We start from the raw sequence: 14,956 nt of genomic DNA on the forward strand, positions 1-14,956 counted from the left end.
CACTAACTAGATTAACTACAGTCAAGAAGCCCTTTAAAAAAAGAAAAGTAGTAAGTCACAGTACGTGTTACTTATAAATATCTAAACTCATAAAGGCTGTTTAAGGAGGCAATACATTGTATTATATAACTGATGAAAAATATATAACTAATGGTATAGATTTACACTATTGTTAAAAAGCTTGAGCTAAGTAATACTTTTAATACTACTAATACTTTTATTCAGCAAGGACACATGATTAAATTGATCAAAAGTGACACAGTAAGGGCCCTATTTTAACGATCTGAAACGCAAGTATCAAGCGCGAAACGCAAGTAACTTTGTGGGCTGGTCTCGGCTATAGCGAATAGCTGTTGCTATTATACCGGCGGGATAAATTACTCTTGCGCCCGACGCAAATCTAAAATGGGTTGGTCTGAAGTAGCTTCATTACTCATAGGTGTGGTTTGGGCGTAACGTGAAATAAACCAATCAGAGCGACATCTCACATTCCCTTTAAGAGCAGGCGCGCTTGTTCCATGGCGGATTGCTATTATAACGGCGGATTTGCCAGACGCACGCCAGGAGCGGTTCACAGCCGAGGAGACCGACGTTCTCATCAGGGCCGTAAAAGACAGAGAAGTGACATTGGGGATGGAGAAACACACACAAATTAGCTTCGGTTAAACAGGCGTATGATAATTTGGGTAAATGTGTAAGCTAGATTTTTTCACATCTTCATGGACACCACAATGATTTCCCTCGTGTGTTAATATTTTTCCTTGTAATAATGTAGCCTATGATTTGCAAAAATGAAAACTGCTGCTTCTGTGTAGATGAGATAATCAAAGTGTATGCGGCGCATTTTAAGGGCACAACACACGCTACATTGATTATGGCCAAGCATGCGCCCTTAAAATAGCATATGAATAACATGCGCAACGCGCCACTGACTTAGACTAGGTTTCTCCTGGTCAGTGGCGGAATTGTTTTCTGAAACTGCAAAATAGCACCAGGGAACGTTTGCGCCGGAACACGCCTCCTCTTTTCGCTGCACCGCCCCCGGGAGCGCAAGTTCATTCCCTACTTTACCGACGTGCGTCTGTGGAGGGAAAAGTCCGCTGTGCGCGGGTGCAAAATAGGAATGATACATGCGTCGCTGTACAAAGTCAATTGCGCTGGGTGCAAGATGTTACAAAAAGTTCCATTTCAAATAAACGTTGTTTTAAACATTCTATTCATCAAAGACTGGAGTAGTGATGCTGAAATCATAGGAATAAATTACACGTTACTATATATTCACATAGAAAATGTACAATTATTTTGAATTGTACTAATATTTCATTGTTTCTCCTGTATTTTTGATCAAATAAATGCAGCCTTGGTGAGCAGAAGAGACTTCTTTCAAAAACATAAGAAAATCGGACCAACCCCAAATATATTCTGCGATCAGAGAAATATTTATCAGGTACAAAAATAACAGAATTAATCTTGAGCAGATCATTTACAGTAAATATTGAAACTGAAAAACCTCAATTCATAATCTAGTAGAAAATTTTGTGATTAAACAAAATATGTTAAAACTAAAGAACTGAATTTTTTTTACTTTTTAGTCAAATGGTTACTTGAAATGAACTTTCCGAATGAACTGATTCACTAAAATGATTCACACTTCCCAACACTTCTTGCTGTAGGAAAGCAGGTTAGAAAAAGCTTCACTGTTCTGGAAACAGATGAGCAATGGTTGGTCATGCTACTGAAAACTGTAGCAATGCTAGAAGCGTCACTATTTTTTGTAAGTTGTTGCCCAGCACTAGTCTAGTTTGAGAAAACACATTATTTTCATTCACTTCAGAGATCACTGGCTCTAATCCACTCAAACTCTCACTCTCCCTCAGTCTCATCAGGACAAAACGATTGAGAGGTTCATTGATCGTCTTGTTTGGTCCTGGAGTGAGGAACTCTATTTCTGAAAGTGATAGATTAGTCTCTTAATTAAATGTCCTATATTACTAAAACTGGCCATTTTATATATAAAAGAACAGTCACAAATGAGATCTCTTCAATATCTCAATTGCTTCTCCTAGTCAGTAATGAGATAAAATCCTCATCAAATGTCTAAATCTTCAAGTATGCATACTAGTTGTACAAAGGGATATCATGTAGTGTTGAAATCATATAAATTAAAGCTACAATGTCATTTTTTTCACCACTAGGGGTCGCTAACCTCTTACAATAACAAAGGCGTCGGTTGATGACGCATAAGCGGAATTATGGAACTCGTCATCATGCTGAAGGATCTAATAATGTTTATGGATGAGTGAATACACTGATGTGTTTAACATGACTGTGGTGAAGCAGGGCTCGAGTGCTAATGAGAGACAGATCTCAGCGCCACATGCGAGTCCCGCGGATATAAATGAATAAGGACATTTCATTCTGCCGAACTAACTTACCCGCTAGTGCTGAATAACACTCACACAGGGCAGTTTATTAGACGAATGAAACGTGTGAGGGAACGCAGCGCTGTTTCACTTGCTCTACACTATCACACTAAACTGCATTTGAGTGTGTTAAAGTTATAATGTTATTCTGTGTGTTAGTTTGTCTGTATGAGACTAGCAGTGAGCGAGATCAACATTAGCATAACATACTGATCATATTCTAACATTTCATCATGTTGAGCTGTATAACATTGATTAGTTTTATGTACATTAGCTCACCTGTCTAATAAAGCACACGCAAGAGCGTCTCTGTCAAGTCTAAGTTAGCCGCGGACGCTAGCTCTCGGCATCTCGAAAACACCACGCTGATATTGATCCTCATTTTATTTCTCCTTTTGTCCCAAAGTCTGCTTGCCATGATCCATAACGTTTGAACGAAACAACAACAGCGTGAGCGCGCCGCTAGACGTAACGCAGTTGTCCACGTCTGTCGCCATGGTTACTACGGCAAAACGAGCGGAAACCAGGATATTACGTCATTGACAGGCGACAAGTGAACAGGGACAAGCCATTATTTAAAACTGGAATTTCTCTGAAATTAAAAATCCAAGTGATTTTTGAATATTTTATAACAAAAATCTTACATATTGTAGCTTTAAACATTGATTACAAGCATTGCTGATGTCGTGCATTACCTGCAACCCAGACCATGATCAGTATTTCTGTCCAGGAGAATTGTGTGGTCTTGACTCTGAAGATCTGGAGCGGGTAGTCAGTGACGGTGACGTTGGGAAGGGTCGTGATTCCTTCAAACCGATCCGACGCATTGAACACCAGCAGACACAGGAAGATGATGAAGGAGGCAGCATGAGCAACAAACTTCATAAAAGGACTGCGTAGTATTTTACCAAGCTGAGAAAACATGGAAAAGATCAACGGCAGATCAACAAATATGTTTAATAACAAACACAGACTCACTACACTGAAAAAAGGGAAGGATTTACTTCTTGAAACTCAGAAATTGCTAGTGAATTTCACAAACAATTACAAGAAAACAGTAAAAAAAAGGAAGTATAATTTTGAAGTAAAATGACTAAAACTAACTCCAATAAGCTTTTTTTAAATGTACAACTTAATAATGAATTTTTTTTTTTTTTTTTACATTGTAGCTTTGCATGCATCTTAAACATGAGAATTTAAACATGGCATATATAGCAACACAAGTAACTTCAGAGTTGACAACTGCAGAGAAAATACTACTAAAATAGACTGATAAAAATAGAGTGGATGGTATTGTAGGACTAGAAATATGATTTCCTTCCCACAGAACCTGATTTCACCAACATGTTCCTGGATCAAAATCTTCATTGATCCGAGAACAACATTCCAATCAACCAATCAGATTTTAGGAACAGGTTTACAGTTCATGTCAAGTTTAGGCTCACAACCAGGGTTAGGTGCTTCTATATCAGTGTTATTCATCTATCGATTCCTACTGATTTTAGGGTAACTTATGGGTAGGGGTAGGTTTAGGGGTAAGGATATGGTTAGCATTACATTTAGTTTTTTCAGGATCCACAAAACATGTCGACCCAGGAACGTGTCTAACTCGGCAAATTCAGGATGAGATCAGGACGCTTCCCATTATTGGCTGTAAATTTGACAATGCTCAACACCATTGGATCAAAGCTCTGTCAATGCTTTGGCAATGTAAAGCCTTTTTACCAATAAAGCTAATAAAGCTATGAATTAGACTTTAATAATGTCTAAATATATATCCAAATGCAATACCTAATACAAGTACAAGTAACAAACATACATGTAGCCTAACGTTACTCAGTTCAACTAATTTTATTATTATTATTATTATTTAACATTAGCCAGTTGGCGAAGAGTTCTTTGAAACATTGATCTTCAGTAAAGTTACTTAACATCAAAAAAAGGAAGGCCGTAAATCTTTATTTACTTATTTGCTGCTGGATCACATAGCTTGGGTATATAATATTCTCTACTGCATATTCTCTTCTCTATGCTTATGCTTCTCTGTAATGAACAGTCTGTATATTTGTGGGCATGATTGTCGGTGGTGGTAGTTATGTTTGAGGCCTATAATAAAAGTTACCTAGCGTGTTAGTAGCGTGTGTGTGTGTGTGTGTGTGTGTGGCAGAGACAGCGGGTATCAGAGAGTGTGCATCAGAGAGAGCTTAAAGTGATATTGATAATGGTCTCGGGTCAGGTCGGGTTCGGGTAGAAAAATTGCAGACATTGTTGGGCCAGTATGGCGTTATTTTTTAGTCAAATGTCATGAGCGTGTAAGACATGCTCACGAGCACATTATGTTATTTCACACGCGCAAAAATGAACCTTCAGCTGGCATGATAAAAGTACTCGCGCACAAATTCAACAACCGAGAGGTGTACAAGTAGCTGCGAGCGAGCGCCTGGCATATGCTCATAGGTTAACTCTGCTTGTACAGTGGAATCCTGCTCGCGCGCACCGGGCTTCTGCTCGCGGAGTGCTGTTTTGCTCGCGCAGTGGATTTCTGCTCGCTCAGCTGATTTCTGCTCGCTCGAGTCTACATGACTTTTGACAATTTGGGGGCGGAAACCAAGGAGGGCACTGACCCTCTTATGATTGGTCACTTTCATCATGGAAAATCTTGGGAAATCCTAACCCCGCCCACCTTCTGACGCAGCGCGCGTCACTCAGCTGCTCTGCTACTCCGGCTATCTCTGTGTATATTTTACAACGAAATATGTGATAAAACACCATACTAACTCTTTTCGTTTTCATTTAAAGAAATCTTAAACATGATAGCCACACAAATGTGGTTCAGGCAACGCTTATTGATTATATTCACTGCACATTGCCTATTTATAAATATATAACGTTATATATATATATATATATATATATATATATATAAAACACAAACCTGCCTCTTTTCGTTTTAAATATAATATAAAAACATTAAACATTTTAATATGGTCCACATATTGTTTATGTTTAATAACATAAACAATATGTGCATTTGTACTAAACAACAGATTTTGCAGTAAACAACATTACAGTTTTTACAATTTTTACATACAATTATTACAATTTAAAATGACAAAACTCAACCCAGTCTCTTTTTGTTAAATTTCAGTTTTTATCAATATTAGTCATTATAAAAGTATAAGTAAAAGGTATAAGAAGCTATACAAATAAAGCTATACATATAAGCTATTTAACTTTACCGTTGTATGGTTAGACTAGAGCGCTGACTTTGTATGTTTGACTGAATTGTTTGCTTTATTTGTATAGATTCTTATAGACCTTATGTAGCTCCGCCCCTTTTCAGCGCTGCGCTCATTGTCTTTAGACTTCCGGTCTGTATTTTCACAGCGTTTTGCGTGTTTATTAATGAACGGCTCGTTTTAAAATCTTCCCGGTCGATTTTCATTTGTTAAGTCATCTGCTTTAAACATTACAGTCCTCATGATAACTTTCGTTAACTTTACATTAAGTAAATCCACTTAAAAAGCTAATTACTCCTGAACAGAAATGCCATATAAATATACAGAGCGACCGCAAAACGGAAGTTAAAAGACAATTTTCCAAAGATGGCGGCGCCCTTGTTTCTCTGGTGCATAAGGTCTATACCTTTTACTTATCCACCTTATTCTGCTCTAAACAATGCGCGCTGCCATAACGACGACTCTGGTTGCCTACTTCCGGTTCGTAGCGCTTGACCTGTACTAGCAGCGAGAGAATGAGTTCAAGCTCCTCATGTGCAGTTGTTGGTTGTTTTAACAATTCAAAGAAGATTTCAAACTTTTTAGAAACTGAGTGTTTCGAGCATAAGATAAGAAGGAGATAATGCCCATGTCCGGTTCCGTATCAGATACATTCAATAAAGTAAACGTTTAGAGTGGTTAGCTGCGTTAAAACTAAAGCATAAGAAAAAAAGTCGGAAAACTTTGCCCATTAATTAGATGTGCAAGGCAAGCAGGCAAGTTTTGGGGTTGTTATGGACAAGTAAAAATTACATTATTGTATATTATATGAAATACAATTATAATAAAATTCTAAGTTATGACTACTGTATACTGTACTGTTTTTATTTTTAAAAGGATGTGATGTTGTTGTGAGATTGTCTTTTGTCCATGTTAACATGACAGATGTGAAAAACATTTTGGCTCGTTTGACTCAGCTCACTGAAAAGAGCCGGTTCTTTTGACTCACGGCTCTTTAGAAAATAAATTCTTATCTCCTTATCTTATGCTCGAAACACTCAGTTTCTAAAAAGTTTGAAATCTTCTTTGAATTGTTAAAACAACCAACAACTGCACATGAGGAGCTTCAGCTTGAACTCATTCTCTCGCTGCTAGTACAGGTCAAGCTACGAACCGGAAGTAGGCAACCAGAGTCGTCGTCATGGCAGCGCGCATTGTTTAGACTGAGCAGAAAAAGGTGGATACTTTTATAATGGCTAATATTGATAAAAACTGAAACTTAACTAAAAGAGACTGGGTTGAGTTTTGTCATTTTAAATTGTAATAATTGTATGTAAAATTTTTAAAAACTGTAATGTTGTTTACTGCAAAATCTGTTGTTTAGTACAAATGCACATATTGCCTGGACCATATTAAAATGTTTAATGTTTTTATATTATATTTAAAACGAAAAGAGGCAGGTTTGTGTTTTATATATATATATTTTTTTATAAATAGGCAATGTGCAGTGAATATAATCAATATGCGTTGCCTGAACCACATTTGTGTGGCTATCATGTTTAAGATTTCTTTAAATGAAAACGAAAAGAGTTAGTATGGTGTTTTATCACATATTTCGTTGTAAAATATACACAGAGATAGCCAGAGTAGCAGAGCGAGCTGAGTGACGCGCGCTGCGTCAGAAGGTGGGCGGGGTTAGGATTTCCCAAGATTTTCCATGATGAAAGTGACCAATCATAAGAGGGTCAGTGCCCTCCTTGGTTTCCGCCCCCAAATTGTCAAAAGTCATGTAGACTCGAGCGAGCAGAAATCAGCTGAGCGAGCAGAAATCCACTGCGCGAGCAAAACAGCACTCCGCGAGCAGAAGCCCGGTGCGCGCGAGCAGGATTCCACTGTACAAGCAGAGTTAACCTATGAGCATATGCCAGGCGCTCGCTCGCAGCTACTTGTACACCTCTCGGTTGTTGAATTTGTGCGCGAGTACTTTTATCATGCCAGCTGAAGGTTCATTTTTGCGCGTGTGAAATAACATAATGTGCTCGTGAGCATGTCTTACACGCTCATGACATTTGACTAAAAAATAACGCCATAGGCCAGGGCCGGATTAGGGCTGGAATTCTTGGCCCGTGCAGGGCTCAAATGTTTATATAAAGGGCTAAATAGCCATGGTATTACAGATGATATATATATATATATATATATATATATATTGTATATATATGTGTGTGTGTGTGTGTGTGTGTGTGTGTGTGTGTGTGTGTGTGTGTGTGTGTGTGTGTGTAAAAGCGTCTTACCCTACTGCACGGGGCAAACCAATACCCCACAGCTAGCAGGGGGAGTCCCAGTGCCACGACCAAAACCACCAGAAACTTCACGGGAATGGTTTGCTCCCGAAGACCAGACAGATTCTCATACCAGATCGTCAACAACTGCTGCTGACAGTTTGGATGAGCCACAAACTGAAGAAAGAGAGGCACATTTGTGGCATAATTAACACTACTGTTCAAAAGTACGGGGTCAGTATTTTTTTTATTAATATTTTTATTTAGCAAAGATGCATTCAATTGATCAAACGTGCGTAAAGACATTTATGATGTTACAAAAGATTTCCATTTAAAATAAAAGTTGTTCTTTTGAACTTTCTATTCAACAAAGAATTCTGAAAAAAGCATCACGGTTTCCACAAAAATATGAAGCAGCACAACTGTTTCCAACATGATCAGAAATGTTTCTTGAGCAGCAAATCATCATATTAGAATGATTTCTGAAGGATCATGTGACACTGAAGACTGGAGGGTTTTTTTTAACGTTGGATTATGCAAACTGGTTAAAATTAGCTGTTTAACACTGCAAAAAAAGAATTCTGTCTCGGGTATAAACACTGAAATATGTCCTTCTTTAAAACGATGGCTTTGCGTGCGATGATGGCATCTTGCGAAGTTTGCTCAAGACGTCACCATAGCAACTAACCATTGAGACATCCCAGCAGACACATAACTGATCTGGAGCGGATGGCGCAGAAAAGGGTTCTGGCCATTATTATGTTATGTGGAATCACTGAAAAATTAACTTAGAGAGCATGCATTATTCCTATCAGCAGGAAGAACAGAAGGACAGTAAAGAGAGACAGTGGTCCAGTCCTGATCTCAGTTTTACAGATATATATATAAATATATATATATAACCGGCATCATAGGATCATATTCTCCTTGCTATTGGCTAATTTTGAGACGGAGCGACTGTCAGTTACGTCCAAAAGTGAGTTTTGAATTTAGTAACTTGTATACCCGTGCTGACTCGAGTTCTGAACTGTTTCGGTTCAACCAGTCGATCTGATCGGAAACTGGTTCAACCAGTTCACTAAAAAGAACCGGTTCAAAAGAACGATTCATTCGCGAACTGGACATCACTAGCGCTATCAGAGTTCCTCTGAACCCCTCCACCTCCCCAGCTCCACCTGCAGAAATCTGCAACAGGATTTATGTATGTCTTATGCAGCAGCAGCAGCATTATTTACATGCTCACGGCAGTGTGTCTGTGTATTAGGGCTGTCACTTTGCGTTCAAAAATCGATTGCGCAATCGATTGGACCAACCAACGCAAGTTTCGAAAACGAAAATAGGGAATCGATTTTAACGGCCTTCTCTCGGAGCTCGTCACGATACGCCCGCAGCGAACGCGCGTCACACAGCAACGGCAGGCTCTGACAAACACACTTTACAGCAAATTATACTTCTGCATAATGTGTCTCTTTTTACTACAAAACTGTGAATTCTGCCGGTATTCAAACAGTCTCATGCATTCAGATACAGATTCGGGCTACAGTCTACAATCGCCTACGTAGGTGAAATTTGTTTGACATTTCTAATCATAAACACAGCCATGTTGAAGACTGCAGTAATGTTTTTCACTGATGTTATGGCGGTGTCACTCTGATTATTGTTTTTCGAGAATGTTGCACTCCTGTTTGTCATTGTGCACGAAACTTCACGCCAATAAATCATCAGAAATATTTGCTGACTTGTGCACGCGTGTCTCAAGCCTTTACGTTCGTCCTAATGCCTGTTAGTTGTCCGTGGATTTGCCTAAAATGGAAACGTCTTTAGACATGGAAAATCTATTTTACAATCGATTCAATGAACACTTATGTCTCAAAAATCAAACTGGATTTTTTCACAAAAGTGACAGCCCTACTGTGTATCTTTTAAAAGTAGCAAGTCCACACTTGCAATAATCAACAGCAGCAGCAAGACCAAATCCATTAACATAGCTATAGTCAATAACATGCTAAAACTATTCAGAGGTGTCATGATTGAAATATAATTAATAAAAAACTACAACAGTACCTCAACGATACTAAAATAGCACTGTTTATTACAGTAGATGTTTTAGAGGCTCTTAAAAGCATGACATTGACTGTTTTTGACATAACAGCTCAGGATAGTCATATAATGGGCCCTATTTTAATTATCTGAAATCAAACGCGAAACGCAAGTAACTTTGTGGGCGGATCTCGGAAATCTAAAATGGGTTTTCACAATGATTTCCCTCATGTGGTAATATTTTTTTTGTAATTATGTATTACCTTATTAGTATAAGTATTATATAACTGCTGCGTCTGTATAAGAGAAGATGAGAGAAGCAAAGTGTATGCGCGTTGTGCACATGCTACATTATGGCCAAGCATGCGCCCTTAAAATAGCATCTGAATAACGCACCACTGACTTTAGACTAGGTTTCTCCTGGTCAGTGGCGGAATTGTTTTCTGAAACTGCAAAATAGCACCAGGGAACGTTTGCACTGGAACACGCCTCCTCTTTTCGCTGCACCGCCCCCGGGAGCGCAAGTTCATTTCCTAATTTACCGATGTGTGTCTGTGGAGGGAAAAGTCCGCTGTGCGTCGGGTGCAGAAAAGGAATGATACATGCGTCGTGTACAAAGTCAATTGCGCTGGGTGCAAGATGGGCCCAATATCAGCAAATGACATCTTGCCGTTAACATTTTTAGTAAGAATGCACTCCATCAGTTTAAAGAGCGTTTTGAAGCAGAGAGTGTGGGGTTGAAGTTAGTAAAATGGCTGAAATCATTCACAGATTTTTAAAGATGCCTGTTATGAGAAGTTTATTTTAGTTATTTCAAACAAAGTTCAATAAAACTATCTCCGTTCCTCCCCAGGTGTGCAATCCAACATGTGTTTTCTGGGCCACGTACACACACGTACACACACACCGCCACTTCCCGTGTGTCGGACGGTCTGTATTAAGGTAGTAGGTTAATTAACTTCAATCCCCAGAGAAAAACAGGTGTTAATTTCACGGCTGTCCTATAAACCCCTTCCTGCCATAAATTATGAGGCTCAGAATAAATGACTTGAAAATACATCCACATAATTAAATGAAAGAATGAACTCAGGACGAAAGAACGGCTATGAATAACAGGCCACAATTATATTACTGAGAAGAGGACAGAAAACTGAAAGACTGAAAACGGGGACAATCAGTTTTTAATGCATTCTGTTTCATTTAAACAGTATTTAGCATATTCAAAACTATTCATGCTGTAAAAACAACAATATTACAATAATATTACCATGGAAGTACCATGTAGCATCTAAATTGCCTATATAAATGTAAATTATATTTCACATTATTAATCCTTTTGCTATACTTTTGATCAAATAAATGAACTGGTGAGCATAAGACACAACATAAATTTGAAATGTTTTAGCTGTCATGTATATGTATAAACTAGAGCGGTCAAATTATGAAAATAAAAGAAAATGTAAAATTTTAAAGCTAATTAATTACTAAATGTGGCGATGAAATCACACATTAAATTTGGCTGAAAAATGACCCTCGAATGATCGTTTAAAGTCATTGTGTTAAATGAGAAAAGCATCAAATAGACATTACAAAAAGTAGCTTTAAAAAATACTTTAAAAGTAGCTAAAATATTTTATTTGATTCAACATAGAATTTATTACACATAAACTCTGATTTAGTAAATTATGACTATACCTTTAATAGGTTTTTTATTAATATGGATTTTTATTAATTTATTTAATGATAGGCCTACTCTAAATAAGAAACTACAACTGCCAGTAGGTGGCGGTAAATGTCTAAATGAGTAAGTCATTGAATCATTCATCCAAATCATTCAAACGGCTGATTCATTCAGGAATTAAGTAAATGGCTCTCTTAATGAATGAATCATTGAATCATTGATTCACCCGATTGATTCACTCGAACAGCAGATTCATTCAGGAATTAAGTAAATGCCTCTCTTTAGGAATGGATTTTTGAATCATTGGTTCACCCGATTCGTTCAAAACGCGAATTCATTCAGAAACTCCAATGTGCGTTGCTCGGAGAAGCACAGTCACTCTGCTATGGCTTTATAGGTAACAAAAACAGACAATATTGTGTCTAAAATATAACACAATATTAACTTCTTATTGAACTGATGTATAAAATCAGTGTCACATTTGCACTCGTGCCATTCGGGGGAAAAATTTGCAGTCGTGTGTGATATTGCGCTCGTTACTCGTGTGATATTGCTTAACTATATCATATGATATAAATACGAGACAAAATCTCATATAGGGACATTTTAACACGTTATATTTTCACAATAATTTGTTCTAGTATATTGTTGTACCATTCAATCAACAGCACCACACTAAACGCTGACACTCTGCCTAAATAACAGAGACAAAATAGTTTAAATCCCATGAGAAGAATCACCAGACATTAGTGTAATTCACTAAACGATAAGATCATCAGCGTAGAGTCTGCAGCCTGTGGCGCTGCTTTCACTCCTGTCATTTGTAAAAAGACGCCCTAAAGCTACAGCGAGAACCAGACTTTCCCATCTGATTCTCTGGAGTGAGTGAGTGAGTGTGGCCTGAAGGGACAAACCGGCTCATTACAACACAACTATCACTGTCAAAACATCTCTTTCCACCCACAAACATCTTTCAACACCTTTAGAGACGGCTGATGGTTGTTAAAGTCTATGGGCTCTATCACACACCCGGTGCAATGCAGCGCCAGGCGCGACGCAAGTGTGTTTTGCTAGTTCCAGCCTGACGCACTTATCATTTTCACGTCCTGCGCCTCGTTGTTTAAATAGTAAATGTATTTGCGCCTATTTGTGCGCCCATGGGCTGCTGGTCTGAGAACGAGTGTGTGTTCTGGCGCATTGTTGGAGCGTTGTTATTTTGAGGAACAGAAATAGACTGAGCCATTGACCGACTGAAACCTGCTCTAAAGTCAATGGCGAAATATATTTAAAGAGCGTGTTAGTAATGTGCGCCAATAGGCGGGTCCACAACGCGCATACACTTTTAAAAGATTAATATTGTGTACATAAAGATATGGAGGAATCCGGCTTGACCCGTAGATGGTCTGCTTACGCTTTAACCACACACACACACACACACACACACACACACACACACACACACACACACAGCTTTAACCTCGCGCACGACCAGATGCCGTCGGTGTATGAATGAGTGAGTGAATGGGTGAATGTGAGGCTATATGTAAAGCGCTTTGGTGGCCATAGGTCTGTGAAAGCACTATATAACTGCAGTCCATTTACCATTTACCATCCGTTTGCGCTCTGGAGAAACGTTCAGTCTTTCCGCTTGCAAAGTCCTCCATGTAAATAGCGAATCCGCCATGGCGCGAGCGCAATTGGCTTTTAAAGGGAATGGGAGATGAGACTCTGATTGGTTTATTGCACATTACGCCCAAAACACACCCATTACTCATTAAGAGAATAGGGACAAAACACACCCATAACTCATTAAGAGAATAGGGACAAAACACACCCATAACTCATTAAGAGAATAGGGACGACCCTTTTAGAGCATTTTTCTCATCGTTAAACTAGCAAAAGTGGATTCGCACACTCCCTAAGTGCGCTTTAGACCATGCGCTTAGATCGTTAAAATAGGGCCCTGTGTGTCTGAGACAGCGCTGGTTTAAGTACTAAAGTTTCGTGCTAAGACGACAGATTCCCCCACCCCCCAGAGAGAGAGATTAATGCTTGTTTTCTAAAATCTCAAACATTTAACTGCTATCACAGCAAAGTCATGAAGCACGTGTTTAATTCTCTCCTGGGATGTGTGCGTGAGGAAATAAGATGCGTTGGTCTCGTCAAAAGCAGCCGTTGAGGTTTGACGTTTCTTCTGATGAGTAAATGCTACTTGGAGCGAATCCAAACAACCTTGAAAAGGTTCCTGAGGTTTTGCCTTCCTCTCGGGTTACACTCACATAAAAATGGATTTCTCAACAGCCTGGCAAAGGTCCAATCTGATTGGCTGTGAATCAAGGCAGACGGGTTTCTATCGGTCTGCTGGGTAATGGCGAATCCCTCATCATGCAATCGCTGAAACTGCACCAGAGAGGCACATTACATCTGCAAGACGAACTGAAGCTGCAGGAACAGTTTCTGTCTCTCATGCGGCGCACGTCACTTTTGTACATCGTACTAAAATAAAGTTATTTTTCCAATTATTTAGACACAAACTGATTTTTTAGCTGCACAACCACTGAAACCTCTTAACGCTCAACATAAGATAAAAATCAATATAATAACTGAGTATCAAATCATCATATTAGAATGATTTCTGAAGGGTCATGTGACTTAAGACTGGAGTAATGATGTTGAAATTTCAGCTTTGCATCACAGTAATAAATTATATATTAAAGAATATTTAAATAGAAAACCATTATTTTAAATTGTAATAATATTTCAGTGTTATTTTCTGTATTTTTGATTTGTGTGCGTGTGTATTATGTGTGTGTGTGTGTGTGTGTGTGTGTGTGTGTATGTGTATGTGTGTGTGTGTGTGTGTGTGTATGTATATATATATATATATATATATATATATATAAAAAGAGTTGAAGTGCCATCTGAAATTTTCTTCTAGAATGATCATTTTTATCAATCTCGTATATTTAAGTTCAGTAATTTCACTTAAATGACAATTAATAGGTAATTTTCATTGCCATTTAAGTGAAATTATTGAACTTAAATATACGAGATTGATAAAAATTATCATTCTAGAAGAAAATTTCTGATGGCACTTAGAGGCTTTTGCATCTGAACTCTTCATATATATATATATAAAAACTAGAAATTTAAATTCTATTTTATTCTTATTTGTTATTGTGACATTCAATCATGCCAATAAAACGCCACTTTAAATAGAACTGATTTTAACAAATAAATTGCATGACTTCCGTTTAGAGCTTTGTAAACTATACAATAACTATTACAATATTTCTCTTTTTTTGATTCACA

At 38.1% G+C, this 14,956-nt stretch overlaps 1 protein-coding gene across 1 annotated transcript in view; it reads right to left on the reverse strand.

Moving 5' to 3' along the window:
* The window catches only part of trpc3 (transient receptor potential cation channel, subfamily C, member 3), a 56,552-nt gene that overhangs the window by 23,070 nt on the left and 18,526 nt on the right, over positions 1-14,956 (reverse strand). Inside the window, exons 5-6 of the mRNA XM_084431069.1 lie at positions 7,936-8,100; positions 3,119-3,335 (exon numbers count right to left, since the gene is read on the reverse strand). Coding sequence (XP_084287195.1) covers positions 3,119-3,335; positions 7,936-8,100 — 382 coding nt within the window. The remainder of the gene's footprint in view (positions 1-3,118; positions 3,336-7,935; positions 8,101-14,956) is intronic.

Source organism: Rutilus rutilus (assembly GCF_951802725.1).
Source record: "Rutilus rutilus genome assembly, chromosome: 14".
Taxonomy (NCBI): Eukaryota; Metazoa; Chordata; class Actinopteri; order Cypriniformes; family Leuciscidae; genus Rutilus; species Rutilus rutilus.